This window comes from Nothobranchius furzeri, chromosome 5, assembly GCF_043380555.1.
Source record: "Nothobranchius furzeri strain GRZ-AD chromosome 5, NfurGRZ-RIMD1, whole genome shotgun sequence".
Taxonomy (NCBI): domain Eukaryota; kingdom Metazoa; phylum Chordata; class Actinopteri; order Cyprinodontiformes; family Nothobranchiidae; genus Nothobranchius; species Nothobranchius furzeri.
In genome coordinates, this window is record NC_091745.1 from 25479177 (window position 1) to 25497440 (window position 18264).

General features: G+C 41.8%; 1 protein-coding gene across 3 annotated transcripts in view; it reads left to right on the forward strand.

Annotated features, from left to right (window-relative positions):
• Positions 1–18264, forward strand: part of tmem104 (transmembrane protein 104) — a 117970-nt gene that overhangs the window by 30355 nt on the left and 69351 nt on the right. For all 3 annotated transcript variants that reach the window (XM_070551511.1, XM_070551510.1, XM_070551512.1), the window contains exons 5-6: positions 3828–3921; positions 6795–6875. In XM_070551511.1, coding sequence (XP_070407612.1) covers positions 3828–3921; positions 6795–6875 — 175 coding nt within the window. The remainder of the gene's footprint in view (positions 1–3827; positions 3922–6794; positions 6876–18264) is intronic.

An 18264-nucleotide genomic window follows, 5' to 3' on the forward strand; every position in this document is an offset into this window, starting at 1 on the left:
TGCATTGACCCTGGACCTCAGGAAACAGAGTGGGCCAACACCGGCAGATGACATGGCACCCCACACCATCACTGACGGTGGAAACTTTACACTGGACCTCATGCAACGTGGATTCTGTGCTTCTCCGCTCTTCCTCCAGACTCTGGGTCCTTGATTTCCAAAGGAAATGCAGAACTTGCTTTCATCAGAAAACATAACTTTGGACCACTCAGCATCAGTCCAGTCCTTTTTGTCCTTGGCCCAGGCGAGACGCTTCTTGCGCTGTTTCATGTTCAAGAGTGGCTTGACACACGGAATGCGACACCTGAATCCCATGTCTTTCATGAGTCTCCTCGTGGTGGTTCTTGAAGCACTGACTCCAGCTGCAGTCCACTCTTTGTGGATCTCCCCCACATTTTTGAATGGGTTTGTCGTCACAATTCTCTGCAGGGTGCGGTTATCCCTAGAGCTTGTACACTTTTTTCTACCACATTTTTTCCGTCCCTTCGCCTGTCTGTTAATGTGCTTGGACACAGAGCTCTGCGAACAGCCAGCTTCTTTAGCAATCACCTTTTGTGTCTTGCCCTCCTTGTGCAAGGTGTCAATGATTGTCTTTTGGACAGCTGTTAAGTCAGAAGTCTTCCCCATGATTGTGGTGCCTTCAAAACAAGACTGAGGGACCTTTTAAAGGCCTTTGCAGGTGTTTTGAGTAAATCAGCTGATTAGAGTGGCAGCAGGTGTCTTCTATATTCAGCCTTTTCAGAATATTCTAATTTTTTGAGATACCAAATTTGGAGTTTTCATTAGTTGTCACTTATGAATATCAAATTTAAATGTAATGAACATTGGAAATACATTGGTCTGTGTGCATTGCATGAATATAATGTACAAGTTTCACGTTTTGAATGGAATTACTGAAATATTTTCAACCTTTTGATGATATTCTAATTTACTGGCCAGCACCTGTAGTTGTTTAAAATCAAGCATAAAAAATTACATGTACCGGGCGCGCGCGCCCGCGCGCGCCGGGGGGTGGGCGCAATATCATTTCACTTTCACACACACACGAATGACGGTGATTTATAGCTCGGTCACGTCCTTGTTACCTACAAGGAAAACCAGCATGTTAACCATATACGGTTTGAGAGAGGATCTGAGAGGGTTGGCAACATTTCCAGCAACACTGAAAACCCTCTCGGATGGTGCGCTCGTTGCACTAACGCACACGTACTTGCTTGCGACTCTGCCGAGCAAAGGGAATCTCTCCCGGTTGTTGCTCCACCATGTCAGGGGGGTTTCTTTAGGGTGGATGCATTCCTCCTGCAGGTAGCGAATGAGCTCCAGCTCGGCTCAAACTCTTCGGGACGGTTGCAGAAGCAGTGCTTGTCCGGGACTTCAGCAGGTCTCCGAGCGTTTATTATTATTTTTTTGCCACTGGTGGCAGCTCTGTCTCGGCCAAGGACTCTGGCTGCGCAGCAGCTGATGTACAGAAAACCAAAGTGCTCCCAAAGGAGCGAAGTAACGTTTCGCTTTGATACCAGTGCAGCCATCCTTCTCAACATGCATCATTGAGTTGAACCAAGTTCAGTAATCGCGGTGGCCCATGATGCAGCGCGGTGGGCTTCTTCATATTGCGATATTTCATTTTTGCGGTTACCGCGACAGCCCTAGAGTCCACTGATCTCAGGCTCAGGGGGAGAGAGTTCCAGAGTCTGGAGGCCACAGCAGCAAATGGTCTGTCAGCCTGGTGCGCTGCACAACCAGTAGGCTTTGATCACTGGACCTCAGGGACCTGCTGGGGGTGTAGGGACTAAGAAGATCACCAATGTAAGATGGTGCTTGTCCATGTAAGGCCCATAGACCAGAACCAGGATCTTAAAATGAACCCTGGAGTTGACTGGCAGCCAGTGAAGCTGGAGGAGAAGCGGGGTGATGTGGGTGTTTGGAGGACTTGGTCAGAAGCCGAGCACAGGCATTCTGAACCACCTGTAGACGGTTCAGGGAGGTTCTGCTCAGACACGTGAAAAGAGAGTTACAGTAGTCTAAGCGTGAGGAGATGAAGGTGTGGATAACTGTCTCAAGTTCAGAGCGGGACAGAATGGGACTCAGCTTTGCAATGTTCCTGAGATGGAAGAAGGAAGAGTGAACAATAGAACTGACATGAGAATCCAGGGTGAGAGCTGGGTCAAAGGTCACGCCAAGATTCCCGACAGAAGGTTTGGTGTGGGAAGCAAGCTGACCAAGAGAGTCTCTGACTTTGGGAACCAGCTGGCCTGGGGCACAGATGAGGATCTCAGTCTTATCTTCATTCAGCTGTAGAAAGCTCCCACCATCCAGGTTTTGATAGTCTAAGCAGGTGTGTAACATTTGCAGCTTAGACATCTCATGGGGCTTAAAAGAGATGTACAGCTGTATGTCATCTGCATAAAGATGGTAGGAGATTCCTTTGAAGGAGCTCAGAATGTACTGAAGAGGAAGCAGATAGAGGAGGAAGAGCAGAGGCCCCAGCACAGAACCTTGTGGGACACCATGGGTAAGGGAGGTGGTGGAGGACCTAAACTTGGAGACGGCCACAGAAAAGGAGCACTCAGAGAGGTAAGAGGAGAACCACTCCAGAGCAGATCCTGATAGGCCTATCCAGTCTCTCAGCATCTCCAGTAGCAGGTGATGGTCAACAGTGTCAAAGACTGCAGTCAGGTCCAGCAGGACCAGAACAGAACAGTCCCCTGCATCACTGTGAGTCAGAAGGTCTGAGATTTCCTCCGGGTTCTCCGGTTTCCCCCACAGATCACAACATGCCCTATAGGTTATAAATTGTAAGTCGCTTTGGATAAAAGCGTCTGCCAAATAAATAAACATAAACATTAAAATAATTTATGGATGGGAAATACACGTGGATGACTGAGACCTTCCCTGTTCAGAGCTGTTTTTATATTTACGAACATTTCTAAGCACAAATACAAAACAGTAAAAACCACACAAATTTACAATTGTTCCTACGCACAGATCTGCGTGTAAGTACAGTTGATAAATGAGGGCCTTGGATTCAATCCTTAAATGCTAACCAGGCCTTTTTTCAGTTTAGGAACATCTGGTTTAAAACGTTAGATGTTGATTTAGGGTTTATAGGTCAAATCATAGAAGTTTTCCCCTGTAAGGAAAGTGCTGTAGTTAAATCCAGCTGGAGTAAACATCATGCTGTCTGCTTTTGCCTGGATGAATGTGAACCAACCTAAAATCCATTGTCTGTCTTTGTGATTCAGTCTAGATGAAGCCAAAGAGTTTATTTTTTAAACAAAAATTTCTGATGTGAAAGGCCTTTGTTGTGACACGTCTGACCCGCACGATGTGAAGATTAAAAAGACTGAGGTTTTACATTCTGCTGACTTGTGTTTGACTTTTCCCTTTGAAGACGTGATGTTTGACTTTGCGTGTTGCTGCCTCCAGGCGTGAACTGCTCTCTGATTTTCTTTCATGTTACTCTCATTCTGCCAGCTTGCTGCTTGTTTGTTGTGGAGTCATTACTGACTGTCACTCTTCATCTCTCCAGCATTAATTCAGCTGATAATGCTCACAAATTTCACCATCATTGGCAGTTAATTGACGTTAATCTGCAGAGACGGCGGGAATTATAAAAAGCGTCGTGTGGTGTTGTGATTGTTGTTGATTGCGAGCTGTTCTGTCCTCCAAAGGGGCTTCCCAGCTGCTGCCTGTAATTTCCAGATGTTGCCTCTCCTGCATCAAATGCAGATCAAATAAAAACAGAGTTAATGGCTTGTAAACTGACTGTTGTTTATGTACAGAAATTAGCTAAATAGATTTTCACGCTCTCATCTAATCCTCCACAGACTGACGACAGTGACTCCTCGTCAAACTATTCAGACGATGATTCTATGGGCCGAGGCCGATCAGAACCAGAAACAAAACCCATCTTATCTGTCCGTGAGTAATGATTTCTGTAACTTTTTTGGGGAAATTGGATAATAAAAGACTGAAAGCATGTTTGACCTTTTTCACAGGCTTTTTAATGTGAATATAACATTCAATAATGCTGTTGTAACGTTTTTTTACTCCTAGAACAAACATAACTGTGACTAAATTACTATAAACACTAATTGAGTTCTTCGTTAGGAACACCTGTAAATGTGCTTTTACATGCATTTATTCAGCTGATCACATGGTAGCAAGCTAACATGGAGAATCCTGCAGAAACAACTCAGGAGCCTCAGTATACCTTGTGTTTCTGAAGGAACTCTCACACCAAGTCCCAATATTTTCTAAATATTATTACATATTTAAAATGTATTTGATTGGACATTATGTCATTCATAGTTTCTGATTGAGATGTTTCTTTGTGCATCATTAAAATTTTGGGTTCAGGTTTAATTTATTCCTTTTTCATTGCATCAGTCAAACATGCTTCGACAGATAAATATCACCTGCAGATCATTGTCACTTTTGCAGACATGGAGCTAAAATTGTGTGTGGTAGTAGCTGAGTCGCCCTAATTAGAGGTGGGTGATGAACCGAAAATTTACCAAAACCAAAATTTATGACTAGTATCGACGTCATCGTGTCCATATCAGTATATTCAGTATTTTAAAAAAAAATTAAAAGATGTGCGTTAGTCGGTGATGTTGGTGTACCTCTGCGATGGATTGTCAACCTGCCGAAGTGTAACTTGCCTGTTTGCTTGAAGACTGCTGGAGAGGGGCACCAGCCCCCCATGACCCTGACCAGCTTGGTCTCACACACACAGGTTGTGCACGAACAGCTGACTATAATGCATTTAGAACCATTCATTTCCTTTTTTATTCTTTCCTTTTCATGTTTTATTACAAAAATCTGCAACAAATAACAAATAAAAGCATAAAAACTCAATGTAAACCATTGAAGATGCTTAAAAAAAAGCATATGAGTTATAAACTTGGTGTCTGAAGGCCTAAGAGCTGATTTAGGGTTTTATTTGCAGTAGAGAAACACATTTGCCTCCAGACTTGAACCAAAGAATCCATGGCAACAAATCAAAAAGAAGTGGAAAAACAAGATACTCCAGTCTTATGTCTGATGTCAGCAGCTAAAACCCAAGGAACCAGCAGGTGTTGGGTCAGCAGTCTGGTTCTGCTGGTGTAACCATGTGGGGAAGTTTAATTCAGCCTCATTAGGACCAACAGTGTGGTTTATTCAGAACAGACTGTGTGTGTGTTGTTGCTGTCCTGACCACTACCAGACCAGTAAAAAGAAGAAATCATTTCAAAAGTTCCTGTCTGACAGTATAAAGTATGCTGAAATATCTAAAAAATAACTATAAATACACATCATGTTCTAAAGAAGTTCATCAATCAACATTGGAACCCAGAACATCTAAGACAGCAGGTCTCACTTAAGGTCAGATGTCATTTACAAGATGATTTCAATTGGAGAAATCCAAACCACCTCAACTGGAGCCAGTTGAGGTGGTTTGGGCATCTGGTCAGGATGCCTCCTGGACGCCTCCCCGGGGAGGTGTTTTGGGCATGTCCTGCCGGCAGGAGGCCCCCGGGTCGACCCAGGACACGTTGGAGAGGTTACATCTCCAATCTGGTCCGGGAACGCCTTGGGGTCCTGCCGGAGGAGCTGGTGGACAAGGCCGGGGAGAGGACGGCCTGGAGCTCCCTAGTTGGGATGCTGCCCCCGCGACCCGGACCCGGATAAGCGGAGGAAGACGACGACGACGAGAAATCCAAGACCAAAACCTCTGTTGACCAGAAACGACAGACCTGTCTCACATTTTCCTAAAAATCATCGTGATGATCCCCAAGACTTCAAGGAAAAGGTTCTGTGGACTAATGAGATGAAAAAAGACGGACTTCTCACGTTAGGCCCATTTCATCTCGTTCCAGCTCAGTGGCCTAGTGGTATGAGTGTCCACCCTGAGATTGGGAGATCAGGGTTCAAATCCTGGTCGGGTCATACCAAATACTTAAAAAACAAAATGGCGCCCAATGCCTCCCTGCTTGACACTCAGCATTGAGGGGCTGGATTAGGGGGTTAAACCACCAAATGGTTCCTGAGCGCGGCTGTGTCCGCAGCTCACTGCACATCCAGGGGATGGGTCAAATGTGGAGAACAAATTTTGCACACACATCAGTCTGTGTGTGTCAACTAATGGGACTTTAACTTTAATCTAGATTAAAACTAACTATTTCAGATACAGAATCGTACCAACAGTCAGACATGGTGGTGGTAGTGTGGTGGTTTGTGGCTTCTCTGCTGCTTCTGGACCACTTGCTAAAACTGATGGAACCATGTATTCTGCTTTCTACTCAAAAATCCAGAAGGAGAATGACCTTAATCAGGCAGTTACACTTTAGAGAAAAGTGGTACAACAGTCCTCCACAGTGATGTGAGACTCCTCACCAGTTATCACAAACACTGGATCCAGTTGTTCCCTCCAGCAGTACAACCACTTATTAGGCTTAGGAGGTTGATTACTTTATTTACACACAAGGACAAAATTGTATTGGCTACTTTTCTCCCCAAATAAATCAAGTTACCATTTGAAAACTACCTTGTGTATTTATTCAGGCTATCATTTTATATTAAAATTAACCCAAAAGACCTGCTTAGGTGGGAAATACTTTTTCACAGCTTTGCAATTGTAAAACTGTGATAACAGCAGGAAGTATAACTCAGTAATATTCCTTAAAAATGTTTTAGTGAGTTTTTGTTATATTTTCTTAGCAGCTAAAATGTTGACCTAATATTTAAATGGTTTCTCTAAACCTTGCATAAAGCAGGAGCAATCTCTGAGTGGTGTTTTCCTGTCTTCACAGAGAGATCTGGACACATAGATCATTTTGACATCGTGGAGCGGGTGGAGATGGGTCAAATGGCCTCCATGTTCTTCAACAAAGGTAATGTTCTTTTTGCCTCAAGCTTTCATTCTCACTCTCTAATATTCAATTAACTGCAGACGCCATCATTATTAGCCATGTCTAATATTTATGGGCGAGTCGAAAGGTTGTATTGGATAATTCATCAAAGATTTTTTTTTATATTCATCCCCATTTTCAAAGGAAGGCTGCTGGTGCTTTAATTGGATGTAATTACATGTGGATAAATTGCCTTTGGATATAATCACCAGTTTGAGAGCCCATCAGTGCTGAGTGTGTGTGTGTGTGTGTGTGTGTGTGTGTGTGTGTGTGTGTGTGTGTGGGTGTATAAGGGAAGGGTATATTACCTGTTCTTGTGGCAAACACCTGAATGGGTTCAGAGCTAATGACGCCTGTGCTAACTCGTGATGGTAAACTGAAAGCAGCAGAATCACCTTGAGCCAGGGAGAAAGAAGGCTACAGCGTTACCGTCCTTGCTCATATGAATAGAGAATGCAGCACACACTCCTCTTGTCTGCTTGCATTAAGCCAGCCTTAACCACACGACTCGGAAGTCTGCAGTGTCCCTGTTGATGCAGGAATCAAAGAACAACAAAAGGTCAAAGCTCTGATGGCGTGCTGACGTGCTCCATCTTGCCAGTAGGTGGAGCACTCGACACACACACACACACACACACACACACACACACACACACACACACACACACACACACACACGTCATTTTCACACGAACATGTGTGAATGTGCTCATGCATGCCAGCATGCAGCTCATGCTGCTAAAGCTGCAGTGTGCTCCCATCCATTTACTGTCTTGTCACTTACTCGATTGCCTGCCTGTTGAAGGTGATTCATTAAAAAAATGAAAACTCTTAGCTGATGACCTTTCTCACCGTGGAACAAGCACTGTGTGCAGGTCACATGGGTGCGAGGATCGATTGGGAATAAGGAAATGAGGTTTAACCCAACCTCTCTCTATCACCATGGGGTGGAAAATCTTCCTGGTGACTCCAGATTTGAGTCCTAAAACATGCTGAATGAGGAAAATTGGAATAAAAGGACAAAAGGTGCTTAGAGCACAAACCCGCTGAAGTTCCATCAGATCTCTGTTTGCATCAATTCATCAGTTTCTGTTTATTAGACACAATGTGCCCATTTCTTGTTGAATCTTTGGTTCTATGTTTACTACACTTAGTAAGGTTTCCCTGAAACTGCCCAAATATCATCATTTGTAGTGTTTATACTTGTTCAGTACTAAACTATTTGGATGGCAATTAAATATCAGTACATGCATACAGGTGGCTGATGTTCTGTTGATTATGGTGTGACATCTGCTGACTTTTGTTAAAACTGTCTTCCTTTATAAAATCAGACATTTTATCTCTGTTGGGACAGTCAGGCTTCTGTAGCAGCTCTCTCTGGTATATACTGCATTGCTGACTGAAGAAAAACATTCAGTTGATTGGTTCTAACATGGCAAACCATCATATATATGTAAATATGTAGTCTGGCCACGACCCATAGACAGAAATCAGTCTTTGGTAGGTTTGATATGAGTTATTTATCAAATTCCATTTTCTGCACACAGCGTAATAAAGATTTGTTTTTACATTATTTTCATGACATGTTCCGGCTAACTCTGCTGGCGGTACTCTGAGGAAGGCTACAGATTTAGACGAAACTTGTCAGGAAAAAACAGTAAAAACAAAACTTTATTGTGCTGTGTGTAGAAAACAACCAAATAACAGAACCCAGTCGATGGGCGGAATTGATGCATCTACATCAATTGGACAGTGCTAGGACCAATCAGAGCAACAAACATATGCAAACAAGTCAATAGAGCAGTCCACCATACACCATCAAAGAAGGAGAAGAATCAAATATATAATTTTTCTAAAATAAATTACCTAAGTACCTCTATCTGCTGACGTTGTCCAAATTTGATGCCAACGCCACTTCAAATGAGCGCTGAGCCGAACTCACATCATCACAGTTTTTTGCCATTGCAGCTCTGGTGCTTAGCCCACCCATTGTCCCTTTACAAACATAGAGCGCTGGACTGGCTAGACACAAAATCGTTCTGGCTAAAGGTCGACCTGCTACGGCTACGATGGAGTGTGGCTAGACCAACCTGCAGAGCAGAATCGTTTGGTACTGCTACGGTTGATCTAGATTCCTTGGCTAGATAGGTTAATCTCGACGGAACTACGATTATTAATGGGTATCCACTAGGGCTGCACAATATATAAAAAAATTATCGTCATCGCGATAACAGGACGTGCGATAGGCCCATCGTAAAGCATGTCAAAAACGGCAATAAATGTTTGGGTCAAACATTTCCATCCGTGTCATACATCAACTTTTAGTAAAACAGCTCTGTTTTGTACGCGGAAGTATTATTTGGCCAATCAAATGTAGCCCTTCTGATATGCGGCCAATCAGATGGGTCCGTTCACGTAATACGCCCGCCCCCTACGTAGACCCTTACCCCAAAATTCCACTATCTCCGCTCCACTCCGCCCCCGCTTTCCGCTGCCGCTCGCTTCCCTTGTTCGTCATGCTGGCTCAGATTAACGAACGCACTTTGTGCTGAGGTTTCTGGAATCAGCTCTGCTTTCAAACGTGAACGTGGGTCCGCTCTGTGCCGTTAAGCAGCTGATAATAACCGGGCTGACTCCGACACGTGCCGGTGAACCAACCCACCTACCTTCATGTCGCTAGTGTTCCACCGGGTGGTGATGTTTGCCCCAGGCTCCGGTTAGCTTCCAGCTAAAAGGCTACAGCACTCTCCTCCCAGTCCCACCCTGCTAAAGAGGGCCTGGAAAAGTTCCCCCACACATCAAAGTCATTTTTCATTTATGAGCTTTTATAACCTTGTTAATCAGGATAGTTGATTTGCTGCTGCACATAAACTGTCAGTCAGAAGCTCTGCTAGCCGGTTAGCTTAGAGGAGCTAGCTCAATTTGTTAGCTTGTTATCAGAATCATAGTTGCAGTTTCATCATCTGAGCTGCTTTTTAAGATCTAGGTAAACTTGTTCAATTTGGGGTTAAAAACAAACGTTTTCACATGTTTTCCATGTAGTTTTTTTGCCAGTTCCTCTTCTGAAAGGTAGACAATTGTTTTTCTCTTTCCCTCAGAAAATCTTAATATTCTCCTAGTTTGGCCCAGCACAGTTCACTTCCCAGTTACAGCAACAGCCTTATATCATAACCACATAAGTGGAGAAAATGCTCAGTAGCAATGAGAGAATTTGCTGTTGCATTTAAGTGATGTTAACTATTATTTAACATTTAAAGTAATTTTCAGATATTTTTATTTATTCAAAAACCCTGGTAAGGGATGTTTTTCTGTATTTGGAGCATCAGAAAAAGTTTTATGGTGGAGGTGATTTAAAGTCACTGAGAAACTGCATGCATGCAATTTGTTGTTTTGCTGCTAATACAGTAGCAGGTGCAGCTGCATATTTTTGCAATAAAAATGTTATCTTGTAATGGAATTCATGCATTAGTTTTTGTTTGCTTTGAACCCAGAGCAGACATCACACGCCAGACAACATCAACACTAGGGCTGCAGCTATCGAATATTTTTGTAATCGAGTACTCTATCGAATCTTTTTTTCGATTAACCGAGTACTCTAAAAATTACCCTTTTGTGTTTGTAAACCTTTATATCATATATTGATGAGCCAAGATGGTGCAGAGTATGGCTGCCTCGTCGCGAGCTCCACCAAGTTCCAACATTACACACTCCATACTGTACATTAATGCCACTGTTTTGCACATACCAACCTCTGTACATTTTATATCTCTTATCTTATTGTTTACTTTATTCATTTGTATACTTAGATTAGCCATTTTTATATTTTACTTGTTTTTACATTACTGTATTTTTGCACAACTCTATTGCTGTGAAACTCGCACACAAGAATTTCACTCGCATGTACTGTACCAGTGTACCTGCACATGTGACGTGACAATAAAAGTGATTTGATATCAAATAGCATGTTATAATTATGAAAGACCTCTTAAAATGAGCAAACAATTGCCAGTTATTCAAGTTTTATTCAAAATTAGTTTGCATAACTTCAGCACTTCAACTTTACTTCACAGTAAACAAATGCCTGTGCAAAAAATAAGTAAACCTGAGCCGATTCTCTCCTCGTGCGAGAATCTGCTAGCCTGCAAGTCAGACAAAAACTAGGAGGATAACGCTGCGAGCGGCTGCGGCCCAAACAGAACCAGAACCGCTCACGGCGCAAACAGCTCGCCGGCTGTTTCCCTATTAACACACGTCCGTTTTAATTTCCACACTTTTTTTCTCACACTAACAAGGATTGCCAAAAGCAAGTTTGCTGTGGTTTTGTCAAATTATACTGATCACAAAACATGTATTTACTTTCTTTCGTTTTCCTCCGCCACTCATAAATACCCGTGTCCTCCTGCAGAAACCCCGAGGGACAACAGACATCAAATAACACAATAAAAAGTCCGACGTGTTGTGTAAAAACTGCTATTTTTAGCACATTTTAAGTCCGACGTGTTGCTACCAGATGTAAGATGTGAGCTGAAACTGAGCGCTACAAACGAAAAAGTCGCAGAGTCCGCAGAAAATATAGAAAAACAGGCTAAAAAGCATTATCTTGTAGAGGCTCCGAGTCCGCTTGCAGAAGTGACATTTACAGGTGCTGCAGCACGGAGGATGTGGTGTTGTGCTAGGCTAAATCCATTTTACTGTATTTATACTGGACTACGTTTTCCACCTTACGACGTGAAAAATGGTTCCACAACTTTGACATTTTCTGTCTTTTTCGCACTCCACCGGGGTTCAAGTTGTCCGCCATGGCTTAAGAGAAAGTTAAGTTATATTCGCTACTCGCGTGTGCATTCAGTCCAGTGGGCATGTGCGTCACTTATTTCGGTCCGGGTGAAACATGACCCCGGGCGATTGCAATGCCATAAATTAATTAAATATGAATTAAACGAATCCTCGAGGCAGAGAATTTGACTCGAGGATTTTTTGTACTCGAATTATTCGAGGTACTCGAGGAATCGTTTCAGCTCTAATCAACACTGCATACTTTAGTGTTCGTTCATTTATCGTGAGTAATATCGATATCGCAATATTAAGCACTGATATCGAATATTGCAGGTTTTCCTAATATCGTGCAGCCCTAGTGTCCACACATCTAAATACTTGGAGCTGTGTCAAAGAAAAACATTTGTGACAGACAAAGTTCACTCTGTCTAAATTTTGTTGAAACCAATAGAAATATTCATTTCAAAATGAAAATTTTCCCTTATTGGAGTAAAGGAGATTTAGAGAATTTCAGATTTGAATTTCAGTGAAGGTTACGTTTCTGCCACCTACTGGTTTAACACAGTTCCTGCATTGTAACCTTAGACAACTGGCTCATGATTAACCTGTAATATTAGGCTTAATGTATCTTTTGTCTTTTCATTTTGTTCAATCCATCACATTCCATTTTTTGGTGCTTTTTAAACACAGAGTATTGCTTTGTTTTGACCTTTTTTAGCTGACACGTTTTTTGCTAACACTACGCTGAGGATGTCTACAGCGTTAGCTGAAACTTGTCAGCTGAAAAAGGTCAAAACAAATCATCCTGCCTCATGGGGCTTTCTGTTGTGGTACTTTAAGTGTCACATGACACAGACTGTAACACATTTAGATGTGTTCTCAAGGTGTTTTACACGGGATTTTGTGGTTATGTATAAATATAATTGGCTGAAGCTAAATGTAGCTCTTCATCCAGGGTTCGAATCAGGAAGTGTGTATGTTTTATGAAACTGAAGCGGTTTTAAGTTGGCAGCAGCACTCAGCACACTTTGGTGTTGACTGCAGTCAGATGTCATTACTGAGTGATTCTAACTCTATTTCTTCAAACAAAGGCTGTTCTGGAAGCAATCTATGATGAGTTAAATCTACGATGAGTTATGGAAACAATAACTTTTACACATGAACACACAGAAACAACCAGTGTAGCACCAGCGCCTCATTGTGCTGGCATAATAAACGATTGGCATGGCTGTCTTCTGTCCATCTGTCCTGCACTTTTACAACCAATTAAAAGCTTTCTCTCCTGTTTAAGAGGTGCTGTTAGAGGACATTTGACTTCCTCTTGGGTTGGAATTGACGTGACAGCAGCAGCAGCAGCAGCAGCAGCGGTGGTGGTGGCGTCGAGGCGGGCTTGGAATAAGTCCATGGATATCGTATCAGCCTGACCTGCAGCCACTGACAGGAATGTTGATGGGGACTGGTTTATCTGCACCTGTGTGGAACGTGTTACTTTAACCTTCACACTGATGATTTGAAAGTTGATTAAAAGACGACTTTGGCTAAAGTCACAAAGACCGACACAAACGGAGTGTTGTCCTTGCATCAGCATCTTGTCTCAGCTTCTCTTACCTTTGTGCTGTGATGTGTCGGAGAACATAGCTGCTGTGCAAACACCAGGATTGTGTCGGCGGCGTGAGCCGTCGCTCCCCTGACATAAACAGGACCATGGCCACGAATACTAATTAACTCAGCAGTAACACAAGCTCCTGGCTTTAATTGGAGCCAAACATGAAGACATTTATTCTCAGACTTAAGTGACTTTTGCTGAAATGTTTCGCTCGTGGATTGAGAACACTTGCAAGATGAAAATCTGAGTCGTTTGGAAGATAAACAGTCGTGTTTACTTTAGTCTTTGTTGCAATCATTTCTGTGTCAGTTTGGTAAAAGAGGCACTCGTGTAAAATCGCAGCTGACTGTGATCAACCAAACAAATCAATATTCTGAGTGCAGTTCCATGAGGAGAAAAAAATCTTTTTAAAGGCTTCATTTGTTTCTTGTTTCTGCCAAACTAAAACTGCAACAGTTTATAGATTTTTTCTGAAGTTGCCCACAACACAAGTTTAGTATCGATGAGCTGTGCCTCATTTCTCACTGTTTACTTACTTCCAGGCAGATGTTGTTAATGGCCTTGTTGCCTCCCAGACTTTCCTAATGTGTTATGTGAAGAAGTCTGAGGTTTCACTTCATCAGAGTTTTTCTCAGTTAATCCTCCAAGCCGCAGAGTTTAATTATGAGGACAGAATGAGACAAGCAGAGAAATATATAGCCTTAATAGGATTTTTTGTCATTATTCTCCAACTTTTAGCACAACTGATTATTCTGAAGAAAAATGATGCCTTGCATTACGAAGGTTGCAGGTTCAAATCCTGGCTCCAGTTTTTTTTAAGTGGAGTTGGCATGTTTTTTCTAGGGACTTTGGCTTCGTCCCACAGGTTGATTGGTGACCCTAAACCGACCTTGTTGTCTCTGTGTGGCTTTGTGATGGACTGGTGATGTGTCCAGGGTGTCTCTCACCTCTCTCCCTATGACTGCTGGAGATGGACACCAGCTCTCTGTGACCCTATTCAGAAGGAATGTTTCAGAAAATGAATGAGGGTTATTCTCAAAAAATAAACACGTCTTCATCTTAAAGAGCAAATGAAACAGCTTATGATTAGCTATTAAAAGTTAAATGATACATTTTCTCATCATACATTTTGAAACCATGATGAATAAAATACATCAGTTTTAAATGCATTATGAACTTGTACAGATGTAAGAAAATATTGATATGGCAATATATTGTGATATTCTTTCTGAAATATTATATTGATATTCAAAAGCCGTGCATCAAAATTTAGAAGAATTTACATGCAAACATTTGTGTATTTTTTTTCTTATGGTGTAATTCAAACGCTCATCGCTACTTGGCAGCAGTGTGCAGTGGGTTTTGTTTCCACCGCTGAAATATAAATCCCTTTATTATGGTTCAGATACCTCATGTTAAACATGTCAGTTTGAACTGTTTATTGAATTTTCCTACTATAATTGCAGTCTAAAAAATCACTAATATCGTCTGACTGAATGCATCACAGTATATCGTAGGGCTGTGGCGAAGCCTCGATGACGTCGATGGCTCGATTCTAAAAATTTGTCGACATCAGATCCGCTAGTCGACGCACCACGCCCACTTGTTACATCCCGAGGAGTTTGTAAATAGAGGTGGAATTTGCCTGTTTTTCCTCTAGTTCGCCCTCTTCTCCGCCTTCACTAACATCTCCGCCAAATACCGAAGACCCGGAACAACGTCCATCCGCTACGAGATTCCTTTCCTGTTTTGCCCGCCTTCGTCTCCCAGCAACGGACAACAACTTCCGGGGTCAGATGCGCTGCTTCGTCCCTACTGCAGATGTAGAAAATCACCGGGAGCGTTTCTCCCTTCATAAAGGAGCTTCTTTCAGACATGAGGAGAGCTGTTTTGGTGGTAGCAGTCTCTCCTCCATGCTGGTCTGTTTGCTGCTGGGTGTTTTTGGTTTATTTAAACTTGGTAACTTCAACTTAACGTTGGTAAAGCTACTGCTAGTATTTTCGCTAACAGCTTCTTGCGTTGGGATAAGCTGTTACGTTTTAGTTTAGAGTTCATCTTTTTTGTGGTGTAGATCTCTCTTTTATTACATTTAGAGTGTTGTGGGTTTTCGGTTTGGTTTAAAATATCACCTTGAGTTTGGTTTAACCACCCAGTTTAGAGTTTGGACCTTTGGAGATTCTTATTTTGGTCCAGAACCCAGTGATCTTTGCCCAGTGGGACATCCCTACTTATTTGTACTTTTGTTTTAATTCCCCACAGGCAGAATTAGTTTATTATTCCCAACCTGTGGATGGGAAGATTTATGTTTTGTTGTAGTTGTAAATAAACCTGATCATCATTTTAACTTTTAAATCCCGTTATTGTCCCTTCCTTTTTGCACACGAGCCAAACTCCCCAGGAAGGGTCGTAACACCACTCGCCTCACGCTCATAAGTGACCAAAACAAAGCAGCATGGAGACACTCCGTCTCCAACCACCTCTCAGGCAGCAGCCTGCACTCCCAAGTTCTACACGTCACCAGAACATAACCAACCAACACAATAAAAGCAGTGTTATACAAAATGGAAGGCCTGTAGTGTTTATTCTCTTACAGTAACAATTTATCATTTTTTTGAGGAATTTATTAGAGATTTTTTGGTTTTTATTAACTGTTCAATAGAAAAATAAACACTAGATTAATTGTCTAAATAGTCATTAGAATAGTCGATTATTCGATAAAACAATCGTCAGAATAATCGTTTTAAATAAAAATAATCGTTTACCCCAGCCCTAGTATATCATGATATATCGTATCATCTCCCCTGTATCGTGATACATGTATCGCCAGAATTTCACCAATACACACCCCCCATGAACTTGTTTATTTTTAATTTTAAGATAAATTTGCTCATTTACTCATTTTGGACGTCTTCCATAGATGGACTGTGCTTTTAGATTTATTTTGAAAACATTAATCTGGGGAAGGTAGACTTTCCTAGACAGCATCAGTTATTTAGAATATTTTGTGTTGTTTTCATTTCCAAATACATGTGACATTGAAGGCTTTGAATCTTAAATATTGAATTCAAAGGAGCATGATGTAAGAGTTGAATAGAAATGACACCGGCCATGCTGTTAGTTTCGCGGTTGTTGCCAGTTAGGGATCAGCGCCAGAAGATTGACAAGTAATGATGACTTATAGACAGTAAGTTGATAAGTAGATACATGCATTCAGTATCTGGTGTTGGCACTCTTGGGTGCTATACGGTAGGGAGCACCTACTAGACTATTTACGGTACTATGCCTCTGGCATTAAAGGAAGGGCAGTTGTCATCCTGTTGTTAGCTTGCTACTATAGTCCTGTTGTTAGCTTGCTACTATAGTCCTGTTGTTAGCTTGCTACTATAGTTCTGAATGACTCATAGGAAGTAAAACACCGTGATTGACCCATTGATACCCTCAAACACACACTTCACTGTAATGTTAAGTTGTTGGGAATTGACAAAGTGGCTTGGAAATGTTTTTAGAGCCAACTGCTTCTAATTAACCATTAGCAATGTTAGCTCAACATTAGCTTCTTGCCAGCTTCACCTGATATTAGAGTAAAACGATGTTGCTCCTGTTACTGGCTCAGGTTCTTTACAAAATTCTGCTGCGTTTCGTCTGCCGGTGTTTAATTACAAATGCCGGTGCTGCAGCGCTTTCTGGCACAAACTAGAAAACCCTGCGGCCCAACAGTTTGTAAACAATGTTGCTCTTTTGCTTTTTTGATTGGAGAAAAACCGACAGCCCCCCAGGCTGGCTGATAATGAAATCTGTCAGTGTAACCTTCATTCCAACAAGATTGAGACATTAGACTGTTTAGTGAATGTTTTAAAGAAGTTACTTATTGTACCTTTAAATAAGTAGAAATCATGTCAAATATTTAATTCTTAATACATTTCCATTACATTGTCTTTAATTCCTTTTTTGCAGCATATTTGGAATGGTTTTGAATAACTTGAAGTGAAACCATTGCTATAGTTGAATATGTTACGTTTACTTTAACGTTAAACATGTATGCTCTCTGTTTCTGTGACATGCACGTTTTTAATCGTTGAGTGTTTTGAATATTTTTTGAAGCCCAGTTTGTGTTGTTTGTTATTTTAAGCCGTGTAGTCTCTCTGCAGCTTTCCTCAGACATGCCGTCATGTCCAGTGTCGGTCAGAGGTAACATGTTGATGGATGGTAATGCAGCTCACAGCTACATGAAGACTCATTCAGCACCATTTTAGCCTGTGGCTCTGGGTGACTGGAAGATATTAGTTATGGAGTTGTGAAGCCTCATGTCCCTGTTGGTCCTGCAGAGCTATTGCCTGTCTGCATAGGACAAAACATCCTGCTTTTTCCTGCACAACAAAATCTGTTAAATGCTTGTTCATGCTACTGTTAGAGGAAAAAGAAGGACCTGAACTCCCGTTCCTGCACCTGTTTTCTTACAGACTGTGTAAAAGGCACAACAGAGATCCACAAATGCACATTAATAAGAGGTTATGCAGGACAAGGTAACTTTTTAAAAACAAAGATCACATATATGCACTTTTTTGTATTTTACACAATAATAATCAATAAATGCTTATAAACTGACACTTTTCCCCATTAATGCAACTTTCTGTTTTTGAGGAATAAAGTCTTGGGACAAAGACAGTTCATTATTTTTCTTGTAACGTTATTCATGTTGTACCAGAAAAGGCACCAACTGTTGAAGGAAATGACCTTATGTGAATGCAGGCTGGGACTAAAAGTCTTTACATCAGAATTGTTGTTGAAGAAACTTCGTAGTGGATTTTGAGGTTTTGGTGATCCAGGCCCCGCTTTGTTGAACTTGCTTCATATTGAGCCTTTAGTTATTTATTCATCTAAACCAGGGGTGTCCAATCCTGGTCCTGGACGGCTGGTATCCAGCACATTTTAGTGGTTTCTCTGCTCCAACACACTTGAATCACCTGTGCAGCAGCTCACCAAGCTCTG